The sequence below is a fragment of the Staurois parvus genome, unplaced genomic scaffold (genome assembly GCF_062004578.1).
Source record: "Staurois parvus isolate SC_StPar_1 unplaced genomic scaffold, SC_StPar_1.0 ptg001633l, whole genome shotgun sequence".
NCBI classification, from domain to species: Eukaryota; Metazoa; Chordata; class Amphibia; order Anura; family Ranidae; genus Staurois; species Staurois parvus.
The window spans coordinates 303,712-330,283 of record NW_028319429.1 but is presented as its reverse complement, the minus strand read 5'-3'; the positions used below and the strand labels follow the sequence as shown (position 1 = coordinate 330,283).

The 26,572-nt window shown below is 49.7% G+C and overlaps 1 protein-coding gene across 3 annotated transcripts in view; it reads left to right on the top strand.

Moving 5' to 3' along the window:
- The window catches only part of PRDM2 (PR/SET domain 2), a 110,815-nt gene that overhangs the window by 32,024 nt on the left and 52,219 nt on the right, over nucleotides 1-26,572 (top strand). The window contains exons 2-3 of one of the 3 annotated variants that reach the window (XM_089663144.1): nucleotides 19,772-19,869; nucleotides 23,075-23,227. In XM_089663144.1, coding sequence (XP_089519270.1) covers nucleotides 23,099-23,227 — 129 coding nt within the window. In that variant the 5' untranslated portion in view covers nucleotides 19,772-19,869; nucleotides 23,075-23,098. Of the gene's footprint in view, nucleotides 1-19,771; nucleotides 19,870-23,074; nucleotides 23,228-26,572 lie in introns of those variants that run through there. The other 2 variants (XM_089663143.1, XM_089663146.1) reach the window with 2 other exon arrangements.

The following is a 26,572-nucleotide window of genomic DNA, read 5'->3' as shown; positions in this document are numbered from 1 at the left end:
AATCTGGGAATGTGATGGTGGAATGCGTTGTCTTCCCCGGAGATGATTGGGATTCCTTCTCTGGATGAATCTGGGAATGTGATGGTGGAATGAGTCGTCTTCACCGGAGATGATTGGGATTCCTTCTCCTGATGAATGTGATGGTGGAATGAAGTCCTCCCTAGAGATGATTGGGATTCCTTCTCTGGATGAATCTGAGAATGTGATGGTGGAATGAGTTGTCTTCCCCGGAGATGATTGGGATTCCTTCTCTGGATGAATCTGGGCATGTGATGGTGGAATGAGTTGTCTTCCCTGGAGATGATTGGGATTCCTTCTCCTGATTAATCTGGGAATGTGATGGTGGAATGAGTCGTCTTCCCCGGAGATGATTGGGGTTCCTTCTCCTGATGAATCTGGGAATGTGATGGTGGAATGCGTTGTCTTCCCCGGAGATGATTGGGATTCCTTCTCTGGATGACTCTGGGAATGTGATGGTGGAATGAGTTGTCTTCCCCGGAGATGATTGGGATTCCTTCTCTGGATGACTCTGGGAATGTGATGGTGGAATGAGTGGTCTTCCCCGGAGATGATTGGGATTCCTTCTCTGGATGACTCTGGGAATGTGATGGTGGAATGAGTGGTCTTCCCCGGAGATGATTGGGATTCCTTCTCTGGATGAATCTGGGAATGTGATGGTGGAATGAGTGGTCTTCCCCGGAGATGATTGGGATTCCTTCTCTGGATGAATCTGGGCATGTGATGGTGGAATGAGTTGTCTTCCCCGGAGATGATTGGGATTCCTTCTCTGGATGACTCTGGGAATGTGATGGTGGAATGAGTGGTCTTCCCCGGAGATGATTGGGATTCCTTCTCTGGATGAATCTGGGAATGTGATGGTGGAATGAGTGGTCTTCCCCGGAGATGATTGGGATTCCTTCTCTGGATGAATCTGGGCATGTGATGGTGGAATGAGTTGTCTTCCCCGGAGATGATTGGGATTCCTTCTCCAGACACCTCCATGTGTCACCAGTTTGTGGAGGACAAATAAGTCACCGGCACATCGCAGTCCACTCACACGCACAGCTGGTGGTTCTTGGGCTCTTCTGCGGGAGCTCACAGTATGAATTCAGATTTCGCCATTTTCAAAGTCCACCGCTGTAATTCCGGCTTTGAAAGTTGTGAGCAGAGCGGCATGCAGATGAAGAGCCGATATTAGCTGGACAGAGTCGCGGAACAGTCCTCTGCATACGAGGGGGTTAACTCCATAATTGGGAGCTCTCCTTGAACAGAACATCAAAGGTAAACCGCAGGAATCAGAGCGACAAATGTTATCAGAGCGAGACACCTGCATGTCCTTCGATCCCACCAAGGCCGAATTAATTCACAAAGTACACGGAGAGACTTTACCTCTGTGACTGTTTTACAGACGAATTTGAATGTTTCATGTCAGCAGAGTACCCCATCGAATCTCTAAAACCCTCAAAGTCCTTCCAGTCCGACTTATATATATAATTTTTTTTTTTTCATTTCGCACCAGGTACCTCTCCATGAACAAAACCCCAACTTTTCTGCAGTAAGGACTGGTTTAGAACCTGGCCCTGTGTACTGTTTAGGGGTATAAATTAGAGCTTGTGCCCTTATTCTGGGCCTGATGCCCCTTCTTCCTCAGGACTTTGTGTCCGATGTCTCTTGGTTTTCTTCCCTCTTCTTCCTCCAATAATTCTGGGGTGTCGGAATGGCTTGGTTCTTCTCCTTCTTCCATGGTTGCCTTCCCCGTTGCCATGGCTTCTGGTGTGGGGTTATATTTTTTTTTATGGGTTGGTGGTGTTGTGTAGGGTCCTTGCTGGTCCTGCACAGGGATGTGGTGGTGCCTTGTTGCTTTGGAGCTTCATTGGTTTTGGTCTTCCTTCTCCTCCAGGCCATGTTCTCACATCTCTTTTCCAACTCCTCTCAGATGATGATTTCTTCACTGTCTGGATGTTGTTTGTTTGGGGTGGGAGGGGGTCGGGTCTCATTGCAGCCTCGATATCTGTTCGACTGCGGGGCTTTTCCCTGTTGCCTACTGGGGACCTTTTGGGTCTCTGGCGCCAATCTACCCTGTGGAACCCGGGGCTTGTATGTTCCTCTGTCAGCAGTGCAATCCTATGGGGAGATTCCTTCTCCTGTTCAATAACCACGAGATTTGCGGACCGTTTTAGTACTTTTCCTGCACCCCCACACCAGGGGCGGACTGACCATTTGGAAACTCGGGCATTGCCTGAGGGCCCGGGGACAGTAGGGGGCCCCATGAGATGCCCCTGGTGCCTTTTTTTTTTTTTTTTTATATTTTTTTTTCATAGGCTTTTTTGAGTTTGGGCAAGGACACAGGGGCCCCATGATCCCCTATTGCCCGGGGGCCCCATGAGTTGTCAGTCCGCCCCTGCTCCACACATACAGTTGTTACGAGTGTTCTATATAGTTCGGTATATTCTACATAGAGGGTTCAATATAGTCCGGTATATTCTACATAGAGGGTTCAATATAGTCCGGTATATTCTACAGAGAGGGTTCAATATAGTCTGGTATATTCTACGGAGAGGGTTCCGCGTAGTTCCGGTATCTTGTACGGAGAGGGTTCCGCGTAGTTCCGGTATCTTGTACGGAGAGGGTTCAGCATAATCCCTGTATATTGTACGGAGAGGGTTCTGCGTAATCCCGGTATATTGTACGTAGAGGGTTCAGCATAATCCCTGTATATTGTACGTAGAGGGTTCCGCGCAATCCCGGTATCTTGTACGGAGAGGGTTCCGCGCAATCCCGGTATCTTGTACGGAGAGGGTTCCGCGCAATCCCGGTATCTTGTACGGAGAGGGTTCCGCGCAATCCCGGTATCTTGTACGGAGAGGGTTCCGCGCAATCCCGGTATCTTGTACGGAGAGGGTTCCGCGCAATCCCGGTATCTTGTACGGAGAGGGTTCCGCGCAGTCCCGGTATCTTGTACGGAGAGGGTTCTGCGCAGTCCCGGTATCTTGTACGGAGAGGGTTCCGCGTAGTCCCGGTATCTTGTACGGAGAGGGTTCCGCGTAGTCCCGGTATCTTGTACGGAGAGGGTTCCGCGTAGTCCCGGTATCTTGTACGGAGAGGGTTCCGCGTAGTCCCGGTATCTTGTACGGAGAGGGTTCCGCGTAGTTCCGGTATCTTGTACGGAGAGGGTTCCGCGTAGTTCCGGTATCTTGTACGGAGAGGGTTCCGCGTAGTTCCGGTATCTTGTACGGAGAGGGTTCCGCGTAGTCCCGGTATCTTGTACGGAGTGGGTTCCGCGTAGTCCCGGTATCTTGTACGGAGAGGGTTCCGCGTAGTCCCGGTATCTTGTACGGAGTGGGTTCCGCGTAGTCCCGGTATCTTGTACGGAGAGGGTTCCGCGTAGTCCCGGTATCTTGTACGGAGAGGGTTCCGCGTAGTCCCGGTATCTTGTACGGAGAGGGTTCCGCGTAGTTCCGGTATCTTGTACGGAGAGGGTTCCGCGTAGTCCCGGTATCTTGTACGGAGAGGGTTCCGCGTAGTCCCTGTATCTTGTACGGAGTGGGTTCCGCGTAGTCCCGGTATCTTGTACGGAGTGGGTTCCGCGTAGTCCCGGTATCTTGTACGGAGTGGGTTCCGCGTAGTCCCGGAATCTTGTACGGAGTGGGTTCCGCGTAGTCCCGGTATCTTGTACGGAGAGGGTTCCGCGTAGTCCCGGTATCTTGTACGGAGTGGGTTCCGCGTAGTCCCGGTATCTTGTACGGAGAGGGTTCCGCGTAGTCCCGGTATCTTGTACGGAGAGGGTTCCGCGTAGTCCCGGTATCTTGTACGGAGTGGGTTCCGCGTAGTCCCGGTATCTTGTACGGAGAGGGTTCCGCGTAGTCCCGGTATCTTGTACGGAGAGGGTTCCGCGTAGTCCCGGTATCTTGTACGGAGAGGGTTCCGCGTAGTCCCGGTATCTTGTACGGAGAGGGTTCCGCGTAGTTCCGGTATCTTGTACGGAGAGGGTTCCGCGTAGTTCCGGTATCTTGTACGGAGAGGGTTCCGCGTAGTTCCGGTATCTTGTACGGAGAGGGTTCCGCGTAGTCCCTGTATCTTGTACGGAGAGGGTTCCGCGTAGTTCCGGTATCTTGTACGGAGAGGGTTCCGCGCAGTCCCGGTATCTTGTACGGAGAGGGTTCCGCGCAGTCCCGGTATCTTGTACGGAGAGGGTTCCGCGTAGTCCCGGTATCTTGTACGGAGAGGGTTCCGCGTAGTCCCGGTATCTTGTACGGAGAGGGTTCCGCGTAGTCCCGGTATCTTGTACGGAGAGGGTTCCGCGTAGTTCCGGTATCTTGTACGGAGAGGGTTCCGCGTAGTCCCGGTATCTTGTACGGAGAGGGTTCCGCGTAGTCCCGGTATCTTGTACGGAGAGGGTTCCGCGTAGTCCCGGTATCTTGTACGGAGAGGGTTCCGCGTAGTCCCGGTATCTTGTACGGAGAGGGTTCCGCGTAGTCCCGGTATCTTGTACGGAGAGGGTTCCGCGTAGTCCCGGTATCTTGTACGGAGAGGGTTCCGCGTAGTCCCGGTATCTTGTACGGAGAGGGTTCCGCGTAGTCCCGGTATCTTGTACGGAGAGGGTTCCGCGTAGTCCCGGTATCTTGTACGGAGAGGGTTCCGCGTAGTTCCGGTATCTTGTACGGAGAGGGTTCCGCGTAGTTCCGATATCTTGTACGGAGAGGGTTCCGCGTAATCCCAGTATATTCTACATAGTGTATGCTGTCTGATTTCTCTCCTATAATACAATATATATAGTTTTCTATGTGGCCACATTGTAACAATTCACCTTCCTGTTATCGGCAATCGTTTTCTATTTTCCTGGAATACAAAGGTATACAAAGTCCAGAATGTTCTAGTTGTCACCAGAAGAGGAAATTGGGGGAATCTTTCATTGGGTACACTCCTGTCCTGGTGACAACAGCCCTCATTTGGAGAGATCTGTTGTGTCTCTAGAGCAGGAAGTGAAGGAAAATCTCCACAATGGGACACAGAAGATGGGAGTATTAACCCTTCACTACTCTGCCCAAAGTACAGACTTCAAGTAACCCATAGCAAGCTATCTTCATTCACTGTGCTGCAGTTAGACTGCTTCTGATTGGTTGAAAGGTTTACTCTGCTGACCTTCTGAACATGCTGGTTGCTGTAATTTCATATCTAGAGTGACAGGAATTGGAGTGAAGGCCACAAACTTGTTGCAGGTCAGAGACTCGGAAAGTAGTGAGCCCATTGGTTGGCCTTTCTGGAGAGACCAGCAATGGCGGTCTCCATAGTTCAGATTTTATTTAGGAACGCTCACTTTGCACTCTACAGCCTAAAACCCATCGTGACTCGGCAAAGGTGAGAATCGGCAACCAGGCAGTCAGTGGGGTTGATTTACTAAAGGCAAATAGGCTGTTGACTTTACCGGGGAATTTCCCCAGAGCTCAGTGAATGAGTTTTTTTTGTTTCAAAATTGCAAAGTCTCACAATGACAGTAACAAGACGTTCTAGAGCATCTATACAGCCAAAACATACATTTACATCAGAAATCAGAAGATAAAATCCAATGTTGGGTCAATCTGTGTAAGTAAGGTATAGCCTATGACAAGCTAGAGAGGTATATCAACCTTCAGGTACTAGGGGTGGAGGGAGGAGTCCCAAGGGCAAAGCCTATGGGCAGGTCTGGAAGAGTCACCCTCTAGAATACAGGTCTGGAAGAGTCACCCTCTAGAATACAGGTCTGGAAGAGTCGCCCTCTAGAATACAGGTCTGGAAGCGTCGCCCTCTAGAATACAGGTCTGGAAGCGTCGCCCTCTAGAATACAGGTCTGGAAGCGTCGCCCTCTAGAATACAGGTCTGGAAGCGTCGCCCTCTAGAATACAGGTCTGGAAGAGTCGCCCTCTAGAATACAGGTCTGGAAGCGTCGCCCTCTAGAATACAGGTCTGGAAGAGTCGCCCTCTAGAATACAGGTCTGGAAGAGTCGCCCTCTAGAATACAGGTCTGGAAGAGTCGCCCTCTAGAATACAGGTCTGGAAGAGTCGCCCTCTAGAATACAGGTCTGGAAGAGTCGCCCTCTAGAATACAGGTCTGGAAGAGTCGCCCTCTAGAATACAGGTCTGGAAGAGTCGCCCTCTAGAATACAGGTGTGGAAGAGTCGCCCTCTAGAATACAGGTGTGGAAGAGTCGCCCTCTAGAATACAGGTGTGGAAGAGTCGCCCTCTAGAATACAGGTGTGGAAGAGTCGCCCTCTAGAATACAGGTGTGGAAGAGTCGCCCTCTAGAATACAGGTGTGGAAGAGTCGCCCTCTAGAATACAGGTGTGGAAGAGTCGCCCTCTAGAATACAGGTGTGGAAGAGTCGCCCTCTAGAATACAGGTGTGGAAGAGTCGCCCTCTAGAATACAGGTCTGGAAGCGTCGCCCTCTAGAATACAGGTCTGGAAGCGTCGCCCTCTAGAATACAGGTCTGGAAGAGTCGCCCTCTAGAATACAGGTCTGGAAGCGTCGCCCTCTAGAATACAGGTCTGGAAGAGTCGCCCTCTAGAATACAGGTCTGGAAGAGTCGCCCTCTAGAATACAGGTCTGGAAGAGTCGCCCTCTAGAATACAGGTCTGGAAGAGTCGCCCTCTAGAATACAGGTCTGGAAGAGTCGCCCTCTAGAATACAGGTCTGGAAGAGTCGCCCTCTAGAATACAGGTCTGGAAGAGTCGCCCTCTAGAATACAGGTCTGGAAGAGTCGCCCTCTAGAATACAGGTCTGGAAGAGTCGCCCTCTAGAATACAGGTCTGGAAGAGTCGCCCTCTAGAATACAGGTCTGGAAGCGTCGCCCTCTAGAATACAGGTCTGGAAGCGTCGCCCTCTAGAATACAGGTCTGGAAGCGTCGCCCTCTAGAATACAGGTCTGGAAGCGTCGCCCTCTAGAATACAGGTCTGGAAGAGTCGCCCTCTAGAATACAGGTCTGGAAGCGTCGCCCTCTAGAATACAGGTCTGGAAGAGTCGCCCTCTAGAATACAGGTCTGGAAGAGTCGCCCTCTAGAATACAGGTCTGGAAGAGTCGCCCTCTAGAATACAGGTCTGGAAGAGTCGCCCTCTAGAATACAGGTCTGGAAGAGTCGCCCTCTAGAATACAGGTCTGGAAGAGTCGCCCTCTAGAATACAGGTCTGGAAGCGTCGCCCTCTAGAATACAGGTCTGGAAGCGTCGCCCTCTAGAATACAGGTCTGGAAGCGTCGCCCTCTAGAATACAGGTCTGGAAGCGTCGCCCTCTAGAATACAGGTCTGGAAGAGTCGCCCTCTAGAATACAGGTCTGGAAGAGTCGCCCTCTAGAATACAGGTCTGGAAGAGTCGCCCTCTAGAATACAGGTCTGGAAGAGTCGCCCTCTAGAATACAGGTGTGGAAGAGTCGCCCTCTAGAATACAGGTGTGGAAGAGTCGCCCTCTAGAATACAGGTGTGGAAGAGTCGCCCTCTAGAATACAGGTGTGGAAGAGTCGCCCTCTAGAATACAGGTGTGGAAGAGTCGCCCTCTAGAATACAGGTGTGGAAGAGTCGCCCTCTAGAATACAGGTCTGGAAGAGTCGCCCTCTAGAATACAGGTGTGGAAGAGTCGCCCTCTAGAATACAGGTGTGGAAGAGTCGCCCTCTAGAATACAGGTGTGGAAGAGTCGCCCTCTAGAATACAGGTGTGGAAGAGTCGCCCTCTAGAATACAGGTGTGGAAGAGTCGCCCTCTAGAATACAGGTGTGGAAGAGTCGCCCTCTAGAATACAGGTGTGGAAGAGTCGCCCTCTAGAATACAGGTGTGGAAGAGTCGCCCTCTAGAATACAGGTGTGGAAGAGTCGCCCTCTAGAATACAGGTGTGGAAGAGTCGCCCTCTAGAATACAGGTGTGGAAGAGTCGCCCTCTAGAATACAGGTGTGGAAGAGTCGCCCTCTAGAATACAGGTGTGGAAGAGTCGCCCTCTAGAATACAGGTGTGGAAGAGTCGCCCTCTAGAATACAGGTGTGGAAGAGTCACCCTCTAGAATACAGGTGTGGAAGAGTCGCCCTCTAGAATACAGGTCTGGAAGAGTCACCCTCTAGAATACAGGTCTGGAAGAGTCGCCCTCTAGAATACAGTGCAAAATAACATTCATAGAAGAAAGCAAAATGCCTAATGATAGACAACGGGCCGACAATCAACTGACACATGCAGAAGAAAGGACAAAAAATATTAGTAAGAGGACAAAGGAGGGAGCACAGAGGGGTTCCCCCCAAAGAGTCGAAAATGAACGGGGGGGGGAAAGAAAAGAGAACAAGAGGAGACCTAGGCATCCAAGGAGAGCAGGTAGTGCTTAATCAAATTTGAGAAGGTAATGCTGTCTTTTATAAAGGATGGTTCCCGTGTGAGTTCAAACATAGATTGTTTATCATTGGTCATGCTAGCAACCTTCCGAATCAGTCCAGGATATCTTATGTTTCCTGCAGTTTACGGAAACAGAGGGCCTCTTCCATGACCCCACAATGGTGATTTTGGCCGCTAACGGGAGCATGGGACTTAGTAATCCTGGTGGTGGCTCATTCAGCAGCGCTATCTGGACCCGCTGTTCAATTGGAGGCCCAGATAATTTGCAAAGCATGGAGAAGACCTTGTTCCAGAAATCATGGATCCTAGGGCATTCCCACCAAATGTGAAGTATGGTGCCACTCAATGAGGAACCCCTGAAACACTCAGATGATGCCATAGGGCAGTGGTTCTCAACCTTTCTAATGCCGCGACCCCTTAATACAGTTCCTCATGTTGTGGTGACCCCCAACCATAAAATTATTTTCGTTGCTACTTCATAACTGTAATTTTGCAGTGGGAGGAGTAGTGCCACATCATTGGTGTCAGTGGAAGGAGTAGTGCCCCATCACTGATGTCAGTGGGATGAATAGTGCCCCATCGTTGGTGTCAGTGGGAGGAATAGTGCCCCATCGTTGGTGTCAGTGGGAGGAATAGTGCCCCATCATTGGTGTCAGTGGGAGGAATAGTGCCCCATCATTGGTATCAGTGGGGGGAATAGTGCCCCATCGTTGGTGTCAGTGGGAGGAATAGTGCCCCATCGTTGGTGTCAGTGGGAGGAATAGTGCCCCATCGTTGGTGTCAGTGGGAGGAATAGTGCCCCATCGTTGGTGTCAGTGGGAGGAATAGTGTCCCATCATTGGTGTCAGTGGAGGAATAGTGTCCCATCATTGGTGTCAGTGGGAGGAATAGTGCCCCATCATTGGTGTCAGTGGGAGGAATAGTGCCCCATCGTTGGTGTCAGTGGGAGGAATAGTGCCCCATCATTGATGTCAGTGTGGTGGAGGGGGAAATAGTGCCCCATCTTTGGGGTCAGGGGGGGGAATAGTGCCCCATCATTGGTGTCAGTGGGAGGAATAGTGCCCCATCATTGGTATCAGTGGGAGGAATAGCGCCCCATCATTGGTATCAGTGGGAGGAATAGTGCCCCATCATTGGTGTCAGTGGGAGGAATAGTGCCCCATCATTGGTGTCAGTGGGAGGAATAGTGCCCCATCATTGGTGTCAGTGGGGGGAATAGTGCCCCATCATTGGTGTCAGTGGGGGGAATAGTGCCCCATCATTGGTGTCAGTGGGGGGAATAGTGCCCCATCATTGGTGTCAGTGGGGGGAATAGTGCCCCATCATTGGTGTCAGTGGGGGGAATAGTGCCCCATCATTGGTGTCAGTGGGGGGAATAGTGCCCCATCATTGGTGTCAGTGGGGGGAATAGTGCCCCATCATTGGTGTCAGTGGGGGGGAATAGTGCCCCATCATTGGTGTCAGTGGGGGGGAATAGTGCCCCATCATTGGTGTCAGTGGGAGGAATAGTGCCCCATCATTGATGTCAGTGTGGTGGAGGGGGAAATAGTGCCCCGTCTTTGGGGTCGGGGGGGGAATAGTGCCCCATCGTTGGTGTCGGTGGGGGGAGGAATAGTGCCCCATCGTTGGTGTCAGTGGGGGGGAGGAATAGTGCCCCATCGTTGGTGTCAGTGGGGGGGAGGAATAGTGCCCCATCGTTGGTGTCAGTGCGGGGGGGGAGGAAATAGTGCCCCATCATTGGTGTCAGTGGGAGAAATAGTGCCCCATTGTTGGTATTAGTCACACAAATGATGGGGCACTATTCCTCCCACTGACACCAATGATACTTACCTTGCTGACCCCTGCTCCAGCCTGGGCTCGCTCTCTCACTTACCTGTCAGCTGTCTTCCTTCTCTGGCCGCTCTCCTCTTCACTTACTCCGGCAGTTCCCTCGATCTTCTTCGATCTACGCGCGCTGCCGCTCGGCTCCTCCTCTCCAAGCTCCACCTCCTCGCCGGTGATTGGCCGCCTGTGTGCCTCTCCTGAGCTACAGTTCCGGTGGCCAATCAGCGGCGAGGAGGCGGTGTTGTTGAGGGATCCCGGAGGTGTGGCCAGGTGACAGGGCAGCGTGTCATCCCGCCCACACATCGACTGAGTCAGAGGAGCGGTGTCTCGGTTCCTAAGACCATCGGAAATATGTGTTTTCCGATGGTCTTAGGCGACCCCTGGGAAATGGTCGTTCGACCCCCAAAGGGGTCGCGACCCGCTGCCATAGGGAATGTTCTAGCCAGGGGAGTAGGTACTAAATACCATCAAGTGATAACTTTGATACTAGCCTCTGAGAGAAACCTTTAATATGCCCTTTTGTAGGATTTTTGAAGCTTCGAGCACCAAAGCTCTGGTTCTGTATCGCAGTCCAGGCCTCGTTCCCACGCTAGGGTGAAGTAAGCAAAGAGTTATATGCCATGGAGATACCTTCCCACCAGCCCTGGTGCTTAGTACACCACTTTCCATAAGCAGTGAGGGAGGGTCCACGGCAGAGTAACGAGTCCCTACAAAATGATCAATCTGGGCAAACCGGAACCATTCGCTAGGAGTCATTTCCACATTTGTAGTACAGTGGGAGAGTGTAAAAGGGCCCCTATGTGTGAAAAAATGTCCTATGCGATATAGTCCCTTATCAGTCCACCACTGAAAAGCTTGAACATCCATCCATACCTGGAGGGAATTTCGGATTATGAAACAAATGGCCTAGAGGGGTAAAAGCTGACACTAGTGTGGGATTATCGTGTAAACTATTCCAAAGTGTGAATGAGTGGGACAACTTGGAGGGTCTATGTGCAGGGGAACGCCACAAGAGGAAGTCGATAGTATGGGAAGGAACCACCTGCCGCTCTATATGTACCCAATCAGGTTGTTCATGATGGGAGTACACCACTGACCATTGCATTAATTGGGCAGCCCTATAATAGGCCCAAAGGTCAGGGACCCCAAGCCCTCCATTACTCCGAGGGGCGTATAACGTAGCATGAGCTATGGCTTTTAGCTCCCCAGATAAATTTGAAAATTTTCATTTGGAGTGGCGCGAGATCTCTCCTGTGAAGGGGTACAGGCAGGGCGCGAAGCAGAGTATTGTGGGCAATAAGGTCATTTTGACCGCATGTATTTTCCCAAACCACGAAACATTGTGCAAGGCCTGTCCCGACAGAGCACCGTCCAAACGGCGAAAAAAGGGAGGATAATTAACCTTCTCTAGGGAGGCATAAGAAGCAGAAAGGTATTTGCCTAGGTAGGGTAGATCTTCATGAGATATAGCAAACTCACCCAAGCTCAACCATTCATTAATCCCAGCTGGAGGCTGGTGCTCAGGATGAGACCATCCACTGGTACCAGATATCTTCAGAAATATTAGCCAGCAACTAGAGTGCTTCTAAATCCAGTTATTTATTGATTACAAGGTATAAGTACAGGATCCATAAATGCTAATGCGTTTTGGCAAAAGCCTTACTCCTAGCATACCAGGGTAGAACTTCATGCTGCCATGAGAATGGGCAGGCGCCACGTATGTTCTGATACAACGGGTCAGGAATATTAACACTAAGGGCTTGGTCTCGTTTACTCGTATTCCTGAGTGCACGCCAAAGTCCCATAGTGTCTGCATGATAATGGGAAGGGAGGTGAGAGGGGAAGTGACAGAAAGGAGAATATCATCCGCAAACATTGCGCATTTATGTTCTGCAGGACCACACGACTCCTTAAATGTCAGGATTGGTCCATATGGCTATAGCAACTGCTTCAATTGCAAAAATGAGGAGATCGGGGACACCCTTGACAAGTGCCCCTTGGAAGTGTTCATAGTTAACTATAGTATCCTAACACCCCTCGCAATTCCAATAGGATCAGAGTGATAGTCCGCCAGCCTAACCTTAGCCTTTTGGATGTGACTATAAAGTTCCCAAAATCCTAAGAAAGTAATGCCCGAATCCCCAGGCTTTCAGAACTTGAAACCTGTATGTCCAGGACACCGAGACAAATGCTTTCTGCAAATCGACGGATAAGAGCAACCCCCTCTGAGGAGTACCTCCTGCCCATTCCGATTGCATATGCAAAATAATATTAATAGGTCTCCTTATCTGATCTGGGCCTTGTCTGCCTGGGATAAAAGCCCACCTGGTCCTTGTGAATATAACTCTGGATGAAAGAGGACAATCTGGTGGCCAATACCTTCATGAACAGTTAAAGATCATTGTCAAACAGATAGATTGGGCGATAATCGCCCACTTCACCTGGATTGTTAGCAGGCTTGGGCCTAACCGAGATGTATGCTAATTGCGAAGGAAGATCCAAGGGGGTTCCATCCCTCAAGGCCTTCAAGAACCCGGCTCTATGGGGGACCAGTAGGTCTTGCAATTTGCGATAATATAGAGCCAGAACCCATTTTCGTAGTTTTAATCACCGCCAATATTTTGGGTACCGTGAAGGCTTCTTATGATCAGAGGATATCTTGGGGAAACGGAAGCCCTGCAAATATCATGCACAAGATTGAGGGTCGTCCCCAGCTGGGGCTTTATACAAAGAAGAGTAATAGAGTCTGAACACTTCTAAGACCTTCTGGGGATTCTGAGAGTAAGAACCATCCTGGCAACGGATCTTCGGTACCACATGTGTGCGCGTCTTAGGCTTTAGCTTGTGAGCTAAGAGGGAGCCAGTCCTGTCTTTGTGCATAAAAAAGGAGTAGAGGCCTAACAAACGCTTCTTTTCAGCGCAAAGTTAAGCTCAAGCCGCATCTGTTCAATCTGTTGGAGGAAAGAAGGACTGGGAGACCGCTTATGAGTCCTGAGCAAGGACCCTAGTTCCCACTCAAGAGCCTGAGTGTTCCTGTCATGCCCGAGCCAGTTGGGAGGAGACCTGGATAAGTTTACCCCGTACTGTTGCTTTATGGGCAGCCCATATGGATACCGGAGAGACATCCTCTGTGACGTTGTCCTGGAAATGCTGAGCCAAGCTAAGCCTGATATCTGCACACCAACAGGGATCTGGGAGCAGGAATTCATTTAGACATCATTGCATTTCCTGAAGGGGCACAGATAAAGCCGTCAGGGAACAGATACTAGGGAATGGTCGGACCAGGCCCCTTCTCTAATAGTGGCTTTGATGGCACCGGGTACCAGAGCTCACGAAACCAAAGTATGATCGATGCACGAATAAGTGGAGTGAGGGGCCGCACAAGTGCCCGCTTTAGGAGCCCTCTTGAGTACAGAGTGCTTGGGATTGGACTTATCTAGGCTCAGGTCAAGAGCTAGATTAGTGTCCTCTGCATATAGTTTGAACCTCCAGGTACGGAGCCAATGTGTGCTTCAGTTTAGTCATAAAAGTAGCTTGGCCACTTTTCAGGGCATAGAAAAGTGCAGAGCTGTTCACCCCCCCAAACCCTTTCCCAAGAGGAACCGCCCATCAGGGTCCCGGATCTTTTGTTGTAAAGTGAAGGAGATACATTTGGCAAAACAGATAGCAACACCTCTAGTTTAGTCAGGCATTTGCTAAGAAAAATACTGTGTAATATTTGTGTAAAAAAGAAGGCTTGTAGGAATGGGGAAAGTGTCACCTGCCAAGGGAGAATATCCCCATCACATGTATGGTGATGTTAAAACGCCTTTCGGTGCTAGACAGGAATATTGAGACCTAGTGTGTTGTGAGATATCACCCTACAGGGGGTTGGGGAAGCGGTAGGTATATTCATAGTATCAAAGCAGAATCTCCATGGCATTTTACAACACCCACCTTCTCCCAAAAAGAGCACATCCCACTAGGTCCCAGTGCATCCTGACGTGGATGGAATGGCACAAACCTGGACCTAGATCTGCAAATAAAAGGAAAAAAAAAAAAGATTAGTAAGAGAGAGATTAAAAAATAAAAGCGATATTGGCACAATTGAAGGTGTACGACAACCCGACCAGGTCAAAGCCATAAATTACTATAATGAAAGAACCTTCGCAAATGTACAATCATAAACATACAGTTCAGTCCATATATATTTGGACACAGGCACAATTTTAGATTTTTTTCAGGTATTTACCAAAACATATTCAAGCTATAATTATATAATGGATATGGGCTGAAAGTGCACACTCTCAGGTTTAATTTGAGGGTTTGTACATCCAAATTGGAGGAAGGGTTTAGAAAGGATTTTACAGCTCTAAGAGTAGCCACGCCCTCTTTTTCAAGGGATCAAAAGTAATTGGACAATTGAATATAATCATTAATAAAATGTTCATTTGTAATATTTTGTTGAGAATCCTTTACTGGCAATGACTGCCTGAAGTCTGGAACCCAAGGACATGACCAAAGACTGGGTTTCCTCTTTTCTCATGCTTTGCCTGAAGTCTGGACCCATGGACATGACCAAAGACTGGGTTTCCTCCTTTCTGATGCTTTGCCAGGCTCTAACTTCAGCTGTCTTCAGTTGTTCTTTGTGGGTCTTTCTGCCTTTAGTTTTGCCGTCAGCAAGTGAAATGCATGCTCAATTGGGTTGAGATCAGGCGATTGACTCAGCCTTTGCAGAATATTGCACTTTTCCTTCAAAAGCTCCTGGGTTGCTTTTTGCAGTGTGTTTTGGATCATTGTCCATCTGTACTGTGAAGCGCCGTCCAATCAGCTTTGCTGCATTTGGCAGAATCTGGGCTGACAGTAGATCTGTAAACACAGCAGAATTCATCCGGCTGCTTCTGTCTTCTGTCACATCATCAATAAACACTAATGACCCAGTGCCACTGGAAGCCATGCATGCCCATGCCATCACACTACCTCCGCCCATGCCACCACACTGCCTCCACCAATGCCATCACACTACCTCCACCCATGCCATCACACTACCTCCGCCCATGCCATCACACTACCTCCGCCCATGCCATCACACTACCTCCGCCCATGCCATCACACTGCCTCCACCATGTTTTACAGATGATGTTGTGTGCTTTGGATCATGAGCTGTTCCAAGACATCTCCACGCTTTTTTCTTCCCGTCATTCTGGTACAGATTCATCTTAGTTTCATCCGCCCAAAGAATGCTTTTCCAGAACTGGTCCGGCTTTTTTAGGATTTTTTTTTTTTTTGGCAGTCTAATCTGGCTTTACTATTCATCAGGCTTATGAATGATTTGCGCCTTGTGGTGAACCCTCTGTATTTGCACCTTGTGGTGAACCCTCTGTATTTGCTCTCGTGAAGTCTTCTCTTGATTGTAGACTTTGACAGTGATACGCCCACCTCCTGGAGAGTGTCCTTCACTTGTCTGGATGTTGTGAATGGGTTTTCTTTACCATAGAGAGGATCCTGTGATTATCCACCACTGTTGTCTTCCATGGACGTCCATGCCTTTTTATGTTGCTGAGCTCACCAGTGCGTTCTTTCCTCAGAATGGACCAGACTGATGATTTGGTCACTCCTAATGTTGCTGCGATCTCTCTGATGGATTAGTTTCATTTTTGAAGCCTTACAATGGCCGGTTTTACTTGCATAGAAGGCTCCTTTGAACGCATGATGGAGGTTCACAGCAATAGATTCCAAATCCCGCACTTAGAATCAACTCCGGACCTTCTACCTGCTTCATTGATTTAGAAATAAAGGATTAGCCCACATCTGGCCATGAAACAGCTTTTGATTCAATTGTCCAATTACTTTTGGTCCCTTGAAAAAGGTGGGATCGCTACCCTTAAGAGCTGTGATTCATAAACCCCTCCCCCAATCTGAATGTACATACCCTCATTACACCTGAGAGTGCGCACTGTCCGCCCATATCCATTCTAGAACTAGAGCTTGAATATGTTTTGATAAATACCTGAAAAAAGAAAAATTGTGCCTGTGTCCAAATATATATGGACCTAACTGAATGTGCAATAAAAACACCATGTCTCCCAAAGAGAATCACAACTTTAGTCCCTGTCCCAGAAAGGCCCACAGCCCACCAGACAGGGAGTTCCCCGAAACAACCCCCCCTCCCCCCCAGGAGACAGAAAATTAAACATTTAAGAAGCTAAAGTTCCAGATTTAGTCAGTAAATGGTCCTCCAGAACCTGCCACTCCCAGCAGGGATAAAAGCAAATAAAGTGAGGTGAGGCGCCCAGTTCCTGTATAGGACCATCCCCGCTGTTTCAGGGGGGTTTAGAGGTCTCAGCTCGCCTAGATAAGTCTTCATGCCAAAGCAGAGACAGAAGTGGGTAGAGCCGTCAGGGCAGCCAGTGGTTGTAGAAGCGGAGGTTTGCAATGGTGAGCCATCCCGGGAGATCAGGCCAAGATGGAGTAACACTTCCTCTCCCTCCTGGAAGGTCCTGAAGGAATGTTGATGATTGGTGTAAGCAAAGGACAAACAAAAAGGTCATGCCCATCTATACTTGACAACTTTAGGTGTCAGCACCTGCAGTAAAGGCTTCAAGGTCCTGAGCCATGAAGGGGAGATGTCCCCAAAAAATTGGATTTCATGGCCAAGGAGGGAAAGGGAAGTTGCATCTCTAGACTTCTGCATAACCAGCTCCTTGGTTTTGTAGTATTAAGGCTTGACAATGATATCCCGAGACGGCCCATCAGAGCGCAACGGTTGCAACGCACGGTGGGCCCTGTCTAGATCAAGGCGAAGGTTAGGCAGCTCAGGTAATAACGTAGAAAGGTGTGCACAGCGGAATCAATATTGGTGACCTAGTTCTGGCAGTCCACGAATACGGAAATTATATCATCTGGAACAGTTCTAAGTCCTCAATTTTGGTAGGCCGTGTTCTGATTGGTACGAGTGACCGTAGCCTCCAGCTTGTGCTCAATAGAATCAGTCCTGATGCCCAGCTCTTGCAAGTCAGCCTTGATCATCGTAATTTGTTTTGCCGTTTTTAGCAAGGCCTTGTTCCAAAAGATCTGAAAATTTACCAAAGGGAGCCTGGTGATCCACGTCCTCAAGGAAGAGCGAGCTAGCAAGTGTTTCAGAGCCAGTCAATCTGGCCGGGGATTGTATGGACTAGGAGGAGATTAAGTCATCCAAACTCTGCTCAAGCAGTGACTCGGTGGAGGCTGGGGATCGCTGCGGTGGAGAAGACTTAGAGGAGGGGGAGCCTTGATGCTGCAGATTGCGCAGAGCTCTTCAAGCCCCCAGTAGGTCCCGTTTGCTGAATAGAAGCCTTAGCAGGAGCAGGCACCATCTTGCCTGTGGTGGCCGAGGAGCATGTGGGAGTGGTCCTGGGAGTGGGATGGTGGGAGTGGTCCTGGTGCTCAGTTCCTCTGGCCATTGTGCGATGCAAGGGGTGTTCCCAAGGTAGGGGAGTCCCATGTGCTGGGTAACAGGGCTGCGGGGTCACTGCTTTTTGCTTTTTGCTTTTGCTTTTTTGGCTTTTTGCTGCCGGTCGGGTGTGCAGCTCCAAAGTTAGACAGCCATCACCCTCCTGGGTGTGACCATTTTTGTTGGCTCAGTTCTGTTTGCCTTGTTGGGGGGGGCCCCTAATGAATGAGAAGGGTTGGGTAACGTCCCGAGGTCTGTGAATATCCAACCTGTGTCCTGTACAGGAAGATAAGAGAAGAGGAAATTTAATTAGTAAATTCCATATCTTTGGAGGACAGTACAGGACACCCTCCCTTTTATTCACGTGTTATTCTGCATTGCTTGCTACAAAACTGAGGGTCATAGATTAGGGGAGGATTAAAGGGGAACGCCCAGGGTGGGGGTGTCCTTAAATCCTTTGCCATTTTCCAATTACCTGACTATACGAGTCTATGACCCATGGTGTATCCCAGGATAAGGAAATTCTAGGTAAGTCTGGATTCCTTTTTTTTTTTTTTTTTTTTTTGCTCTGGATATATTAGGAACGGGTTAGAACCCCTGTGACCGGGAATGGAGGGGAAATCTTGAAATGGGGACACTTGTTCAGTGACAACTGTAAAGGCCATTTCCCACACTTCCTGATATATGTTCAGAAAACAGAGTCTAATGATGACTCCAACCATACCATCTGCTTGTTGATTGAATGGCTCTTGGCCCCCCCTGTGATACTTCCTGAGGTGGAAGTGTCATTTGGAATTGAATTTGTAGTGAGTAGGATCAGAGTCTCAGCAAGAACCAACGGGTGTTTACTAATACAATAGCACCATATCGAAGATTTGAACTCTGATTTGAGATTACTCTTCTGGTGGATTTGATATTAAAAACTGAATAAATCACAATCTCTGCAAGCACTTTCCTGAGATTGTCAACATTTGTTGGCCAGGAGGGGTTGTCTCCTGACTTGTGACTTGCCAGAATATTTTCCTGTTTGCATAAAACTCAGCCTGAGGAAGATGCACATTATCAGCTTTCATGTCCATGACCATACGGGGCCATACAGCGTGTTCAGAGAATAATCAGCAATGACCTGAGACTTGTGGTGTCCCTCAGATGGTCAGGTGGTCCTTGGTGCTCCTGAAAAGTGAGCGCAGTCTCTTCCATACTGATACTCCTCAGTGCCTTCAGGTTGGCTTCCTCCCAAATTGACCTACGTACATTGTTTGTGCCATGCGGGTTGTGAGCTGGTGAAGAGTCGTACGTCCTCCATATAAAGAGGGAAATACACTAGTCCTTGTCTGCACCTGATTTGGCCCCTTTGATCTGTAGGTAAGATATGGATGGTAGACTCTACCTCTGGAAGGGTCACCTCTGTAGATGGTCTGGGTTTAACACTTGATGGTGGAGGATGTTCGGGCAACCATCATACATTTGCTAGCCTACTTTAACACACTTCTCTGGAAATGATCCCATCCCCCCTCTGATCCCACTTTCCTGGATGCTGAATGATTCCCTATTACATTAAGTAAGATTGACCCCTGATTTTGGAACTTGAGAGGAGATTGTGAGAGGAAATTTGCTGAGCTGGACCTGAGAACCAGAGCTGGAAAGGTAAGTGGAATTTCCTGCTTCTCCTCGCTCCACTCAAAATTACCTTAGTGGTGGTTGGAGTCTTTTTTGTATATGTGCACTATAAGCCCCTCCCCCCAGTCTGCCTTGTCCCAATATCCACCATAATGCTGGGTGACGTTATCCTCTGTGGCCTTCCTTGCTTTGATCACCTACAATGGTTGGAGGAAGTATAGAAGAACCTTGGGCAGAACAGGCAGCACATTGGAACATTTCTGGGATCTGGAGGTCCCGTGTCCTCGGCCTGTATAAATGTAGAGTCCAGGAAGGGGAAGCATGGCTGTAGATTCCAGGAAGGGGAAGCATGGCTGTAGATTCCAGGAAGGGGAAGCATGGCTGTAGATTCCAGGAAGGGGAAGCATGGCTGTAGATTCCAGGAAGGGGAAGCATGGCTGTAGATTCCAGGAAGGGGAAGCATGGCTGTAGATTCCAGGAAGGGGAAGCTCACTTGTCCTTTAAGGGTCTACAACTGCTGAGCTTGATTGTTGAAGCCGTATGTACCGTCTAGCTGCTGTTCTTTCTCTTTTAGTTTAATGCTCCTCTGGAGTTGTGGTCTCCAGAACTGCTGCCCGTGCTCCAGATGTGTCCTCACTGGAGATCTGAATCTATAAGGTTTTCTTTCTGCTGGTAATGTCCCTCCCATACACCCCATACCGCTGCCTTCACCCATTGTCTGCCTGCATTGCTTGCTCATCTTCAAGGCTTAAACTCTACAGATCATGAAGAAGGTGATGTGATGTGAACACTCAGCGGGTGGAGAATCTTCAGCTTCAGAGTCCAGGTTCTGACCTGTGATGTCCTTCCTTATCAGATTATTATTATTTTTATAATGAACCTCATAATCCCTATAATCCTGTAGAACAACCGGGACATTGGAGACTGGACACAACCAATGATCCTTAACCCGGGACATTGGAGACTGGACACAACCAATGATCCTTAATCCGGGACATTGGAGACTGGACACAACCAATGATCCTTAATCCGGGACATTGGAGACTGGACACAACCAATGATTCTTAACCCGGGACATTGGAGACTGGACACAACCAATGATCCTTAACCCGGGACATTGGAGACTGGACACAACCAATGATCCTTAATCCGGGACATTGGAGACTGGACACAACCAATGATCCTTAATCCGGGACATTGGAGACTGGACACAACCAATGATCCTTAATCCGGGACATTGGAGACTGGACACAACCAATGATTCTTAACCCGGGACATTGGAGACTGGACACAACCAATGACTCTTAATCCGGGACATTGGAGACTGGACACAACCAATGACTCTTAACCCGGGACATTGGAGACTGGACACAACCAATGACTCTTAACCCGGGACATTGGAGACTGGACACAACCAATGATTCTTAACCCGGGACATTGGAGACTGGACACAACCAATGACTCTTAATCCGGGACATTGGAGACTGGACACAACCAATGATCCTTAACCCGGGACATTGGAGACTGGACACAACCAATGATCCTTAATCCGGGACATTGGAGACTGGACACAACCAATGATCCTTAATCCGGGACATTGGAGACTGGACACAACCAATGATCTTAAACCTGGGACATTAGAAACAGACAGAACCAGGACTTCAGTGCTGAAGATTGGGAATTCCTCCTCAGGATTTTCTTCATGGTTGCCCAAATAACAGTTGTTTCTTGTGATTTCTGGAGGAGTTTTACATTGTGGTGCATGCAAGTACTATTGAAGGAATTGTGAGGACCAGAAACTTATCTTTGGGGTGGAACCAACATACATGAGACATTTAGGGGTCTATTTATTGAAAAATTTGCAAAGCCATTCACCCAGTGAATGCCAGTACAATCCTTCTGCTCGACTTGGAAAAAATGAATGTTCTTTAGGCAGCACAGTGGCTAAATGGTTAGCACTTCCGCCTGGCAGCACTGGGGTTGTTGGTCCGAATCCCAACTATAGCACCACCTGCCTGGAGTTTGCATGTCCTCTCTGTGCCTGTGTGGGTTTCCTCCGGGTACTCAGTTTCCTCCCACACTCCAAAAGACATGCTGGGAGGTTAATTGGATCCTGTCTAAAATGGCCCTAGTATGTGTGAATGTGAATTAGGGACCTTAGATTGTACGCTCCTCGGGGGCGGGGCCTGATGTAAATATGCAATATATATGTGAAGCGCGGAGTACATTGATGGTGCTTTACAAGTACCTGTAATAAAATAAATAAATGTATCCTTCTGCAATGTTCTTTTATGGGCGGTATAAAAATTCCTAATTACGGCCACTAGATGGAGCTGAAGAGTATAGGAAATAAATACATCTTTGTAACAAGAAAAACAATGTAACAATTCTAGAGAACAGTAGAGGGAAATCGGCAAGTAAATGTAGCCAATGGTAGATGCAGATTCACTGGATGAGTGGCTGTGTAACTTCTTCTATAAAGAGACCCCCCAGTGTTGGTGGTTTTAGGGTTGTAGTCCATTCATTGGAAGATCATTTTTTTTTTACCCAGCATGCTTAACTGCTGGACAGTACCAGATGGGTGGCATGCTTTACGAGTGCCGCATGCAGCTCTGACACACACGGTGAGAGAGGTCGCCCCAAATTCTACAGTCCGTCCAACAAGCCACCAACCAGATGGAGCCAAATACGGGTCAATACGCTTCTGATATAATCGGGCCAAAACATTCGTAATTCCCTTCAGACAGCCTTGTGGTCACTTATTCCTGCTACACTATACAGCCAGGGGGTGACACCACTGTTCTGCCTGTCTATTGGACACCATGCTCTCCTGAGGACGTATCTCTGCCTGTTCTCTCACAAGGGAACTAGAAAAGCTCCCAGTGCCTGAAGCATGTAAGGTTACCAGCAGTTTGCAGTGCATTAGGGACTGGATATGAAAGAGACCCTCACCCTGTTATTAAATTCTGGTGTGTGGGGGATTATGGGAAATATGGCGGGTCATTGTACAGATCCATTGAACAGTTTGGGGGGATTGTATTGCAGGGATAAACTCTCTTGTGTTAGAGTCAGAAACATTTCGAAGGTCGGTCAGGATTTTATTGGCGTCTCTGTTCAATGAGGGAGATTTCTCCTCACTTCCTGTCTCGGTGACAACACAGGAAGTGAGTGGGAATCTGTCCATAGTGATGGGAAATCCCCTGCAGTTGATTGTCAGCGATGGGACCAACAATGGAGGTGACTCTCCTGAGCGGGTCATAGATGGCAAGAAAACAAGACTGGCTCTAAACATTCCGATAAAGGGAGGCCTCTGGCCATACACGGGGCAATTGGTGGAACTAATCCTTCCATGGAACTGAGCAGATCAAACCCTGCCGTAGGGTTAGAGTTAGGTTTTATCGGGTTGTACTGAGACCGTTCACCGCCCAGATTCCACTTCACAATCCACCTGATTCTGCGGGATAATCGCTCAGCTTCCATCAGATCTGCAAATCCTTGTGGATGACATTGACTGAAAAATGGCCCCATGTAGGGTCAACGTTCTCCATTTTGCATCAACATTCAGGCAGATGGAGGCCGTCCACCAGTTGCATTTTCTCATTTCCAAGGCTGGGATGTTGATCGCTCACCTTAATCCATTCGATGTTTTGGATGAAAAGCAGATTGGAAGTGTTTGAAATTGCTAGCAAATTGCTGGTTTGTGTGTCCGGTGATCTCGATTGCTCTATCAATACCCATCTTAATTGCTTGTGCAGCTCTGAACCCGCCATCTGTGCGCTTCTTTCATCCTAAATGTCCTTACCTGCCATTGAAGCTGATGACTTAGCTGTGTGTGGAGTGTGTGCTCCAGCCAGAGATGAACTTTTCTGTCTTTTAGGTGTATTACCCCAACCTGGGCTGGATGTGTGTCGATGCCACCGACCCCCACAAAGGAAACTGGCTGCGCTATATAAATTGGGCGCGTTCCACAAAGGAGCAGAACCTCTACCCTCTGGAGATTAACCGGGCCATCTACTACAAAACCCTGAAGGTAGGAGACCTCTCTATGGGGATCTGATTTGGTGGAAATGCCGACCCAGAATTGAGCATTGTCCGTTCCTTGCTAATGTATGTCTGTGTTAAAGACCAACTCCGGCCAGAATCTTTTCCTTTTGCTTTGTAAGGACAGTACCTCTGCTACTTTCAGTGTTTCTTTGTGCAGCCAGTGCTGTATGGAAGGGGGGGGGGGGGTGTAAAGAAGGGACGGACATGTTTTGGGGTTCTCGGGGAGTTTGGTTGTGATCGGTGCAGCCAGTGCTGTATGGAAGTCGGGGGGGGGGGGGGGTGTATAGAAGGGACAGACATGTTTTGGGGTTCTCGGGGAGTTTGGTTGTGTTCAGTGCAGCCAGTGCTGTATGGAAGTCAGTGGGGGGGGGGGGTGTATAGAAGGGACGGACATGTTTTGGGGTTCTCGGGGAGTTTGGTTGTGTTCGGTGCAGCCAGTGCTGTATGAAAGTCGGGGGGGGGGGGAGGGGGTGTATAGAAGGGACGGACATGTTTTGGGGTCCTCGGAGTTTGGTTGTGTTCGGTGCAGCCAGTGCTGTATGGAAGTCGGGGGGGGGGGGGGGGTGTATAGAAAGGACGGACATGTTTTGGGGTTCTCGGGGAGTTTTGTTGTGTTTGGTGCAGCCAGTGCTGTATGGAAGTCAGTGGGGGGGGGGGGGTGTATAGAAGGGACGGACATGTTTTGGGGTTCTCGGACAGTTTGGTTGTGTTCAGTGCAGCCAGCACTGTATGGAAGTCGGGGGGGGGGGTGTATAGAAAGGACGGACATGTTTTGGGGTCCTCGAAGTTTGGTTGTGTTCAGTGCAGCCAGTGCTGTATGGAAGTTGGGGGGTGTCTATAGAAAGCACAAACATGTTTTGGGGTTCTCGGGGAGTTTGGTTGTGTTTGGTGCAGCCAGTGTTGTATGGAAGTCGGGGGGGGTGTATAGAAAGGACGGACATGTTTTGGGGTTCTCGGACAGTTTGGTTGTGTTCGGTGCAGCCAGTGTTGTATGGAAGTCGGGGGGGGGGGGGGGTGTATAGAAGGGACGGACATGTTTTGGGGTTCTCGGGGAGTTTGGTTGTGTTTGGCGCAGCCAGTGCTGTATGGAAGTTGGGGGGGGGGGGTGTATAGAAGGGACGGACATGTTTTGGGGTTCTCGGGCAGTTTGGTTGTGATCGGTGCAGCCAGTGCTGTATGGAAGTCGGGGGGGGGGGGTGTATGGAGGGGGCGGACATGTTTTGGGGTTCTCGGACAGTTTGGTTGTGTTCGGTGCAGCCAGTGCTGTATGGAAGTCGGGGGGGGGGGGTGTATAGAAGGGGCGGACATGTTTTGGGGTTCTCGGACAGTTTGGTTGTGTTCGGTGCAGCCAGTGCTGTATGGAAGTCGGGGGGGGGGGGTGTATGGAGGGGGCGGACATGTTTTGGGGTTCTCGGACAGTTTGGTTGTGTTCGGTGCAGCCAGTGCTGTATGGAAGTCGGGGGGGGGGGGTGTATGGAGGGGACGGACATGTTTTGGGGTTCTCGGACAGTTTGGTTGTGTTTGGTGCAGTCGGAGGATCAGGTTGTCTTTGCTTTTTGTGATTCATTCTGTTCATTCTTCTTTGATGGACGGCGGTTAATCTTTGACATTAAGGATCTCCATGAGCGCTCAAAGTCCATATTTGGCAATTAAAATCCTATAATGTAACCTCCTGGTAGTAAAACATTTGTAGTGGATGCCGGGGGTGGGGTGGGGGGAGATTTGTGTGTCCATCCGGTGTGGGGGATTGAACCATCTGCAGTGTCTGTACTTAGGATGCCAATCACAACCCTGCAGCTCGCGGCTCCTATAAGACGGCCATCCCCAAGGTCACCTCTTCCCGTCCTCACTTCATTCAGCTGTAGATGGCAGCCTGGATCATGTCATGTGACCGTCTCCTGAACTGCATATATACGGCGTAATCCCGCTATGTCCAAATCTGACAAATACACCAAATAAACCAACAAAACAGGAATGTAGAGCCTCTGGTGCCTGTGTCTGGGCAGAGGGGAGTGATGTCATACCTGTACCAGTGTCTGGGCAGAGGGGAGTGATGTCACACCTGTACCAGTGTCTGGGCAGAGGGGAGTGATGTCATACCTGTACCAGTGTCTGGGCAGAGGGGAGTGATGTCACACCTGTACCAGTGTCTGGGCAGAGGGGAGTGATGTCACACCTGTACCTGTGTCTGGGCAGAGGGGAGTGATGTCACACCTGTACCAGTGTCTGTGGGCGGAGGGGAGTGATGTCATACCTGTACCAGTGTCTGGGCAGAGGGGAGTGATGTCACACCTGTACCAGTGTCTGGGCAGAGGGGAGTGATGTCATACCTGTACCAGTGTCTGTGGGCGGAGGGGAGTGATGTCATACCTGTACCAGTGTCTGGGCAGAGGGGAGTGATGTCACACCTGTACCAGTGTCTGGGCAGAGGGGAGTGATGTCACACCTGTACCAGTGTCTGGGCAGAGGGGAGTGATGTCACACCTGTACCAGTGTCTGGGCGGAGGGGAGTGATGTCATACCTGTACCAGTGTCTGTGGGCAGAGGGGAGTGATGTCACACCTGTACCAGTGTCTGTGGGCGGAGGGGAGTGATGTCACACCTGTACCAGTGTCTGTGGGCGGAGGGGAGTGATGTCATACCTGTACCAGTGTCTGGGCAGAGGGGAGTGATGTCATACCTGTACCAGTGTCTGTGGGCGGAGGGGAGTGATGTCATACCTGTACCAGTGTCTGGGCAGAGGGGAGTGATGTCACACCTGTACCAGTGTCTGGGCAGAGGGGAGTGATGTCATACCTGTACCAGTGTCTGTGGGCGGAAGGGAGTGATGTCACACCTGTACCAGTGTCTGGGCGGAGGGGAGTGATGTCATACCTGTACCAGTGTCTGGGCGGAGGGGAGTGATGTCACACCTGTACCAGTGTCTGTGGGCAGAGGGGAGTGATGTCATACCTGTACCAGTGTCTGTCTGTGGGTGGAGGGGAGTGATGTCATACCTGTACCAGTGTCTGTGGGCGGAGGGGAGTGATGTCACACCTGTACCAGTGTCTGTGGGCGGAGGGGAGTGATGTCATACCTGTACCAGTGTCTGTGGGCGGAGGGGAGTGATGTCACACCTGTACCAGTGTCTGTGGGTGGAAGGGAGTGATGTCACACCTGTACCAGTGTCTGTGGGCGGAGGGGAGTGATGTCATACCTGTACCAGTGTCTGGGCAGAGGGGAGTGATGTCACACCTGTACCAGTGTCTGTGGGCGGAGGGGAGTGATGTCATACCTGGCAGAGGGGAGTGATGTCATACCTGTACCAGTGTCTGTGGGCGGAGGGGAGTGA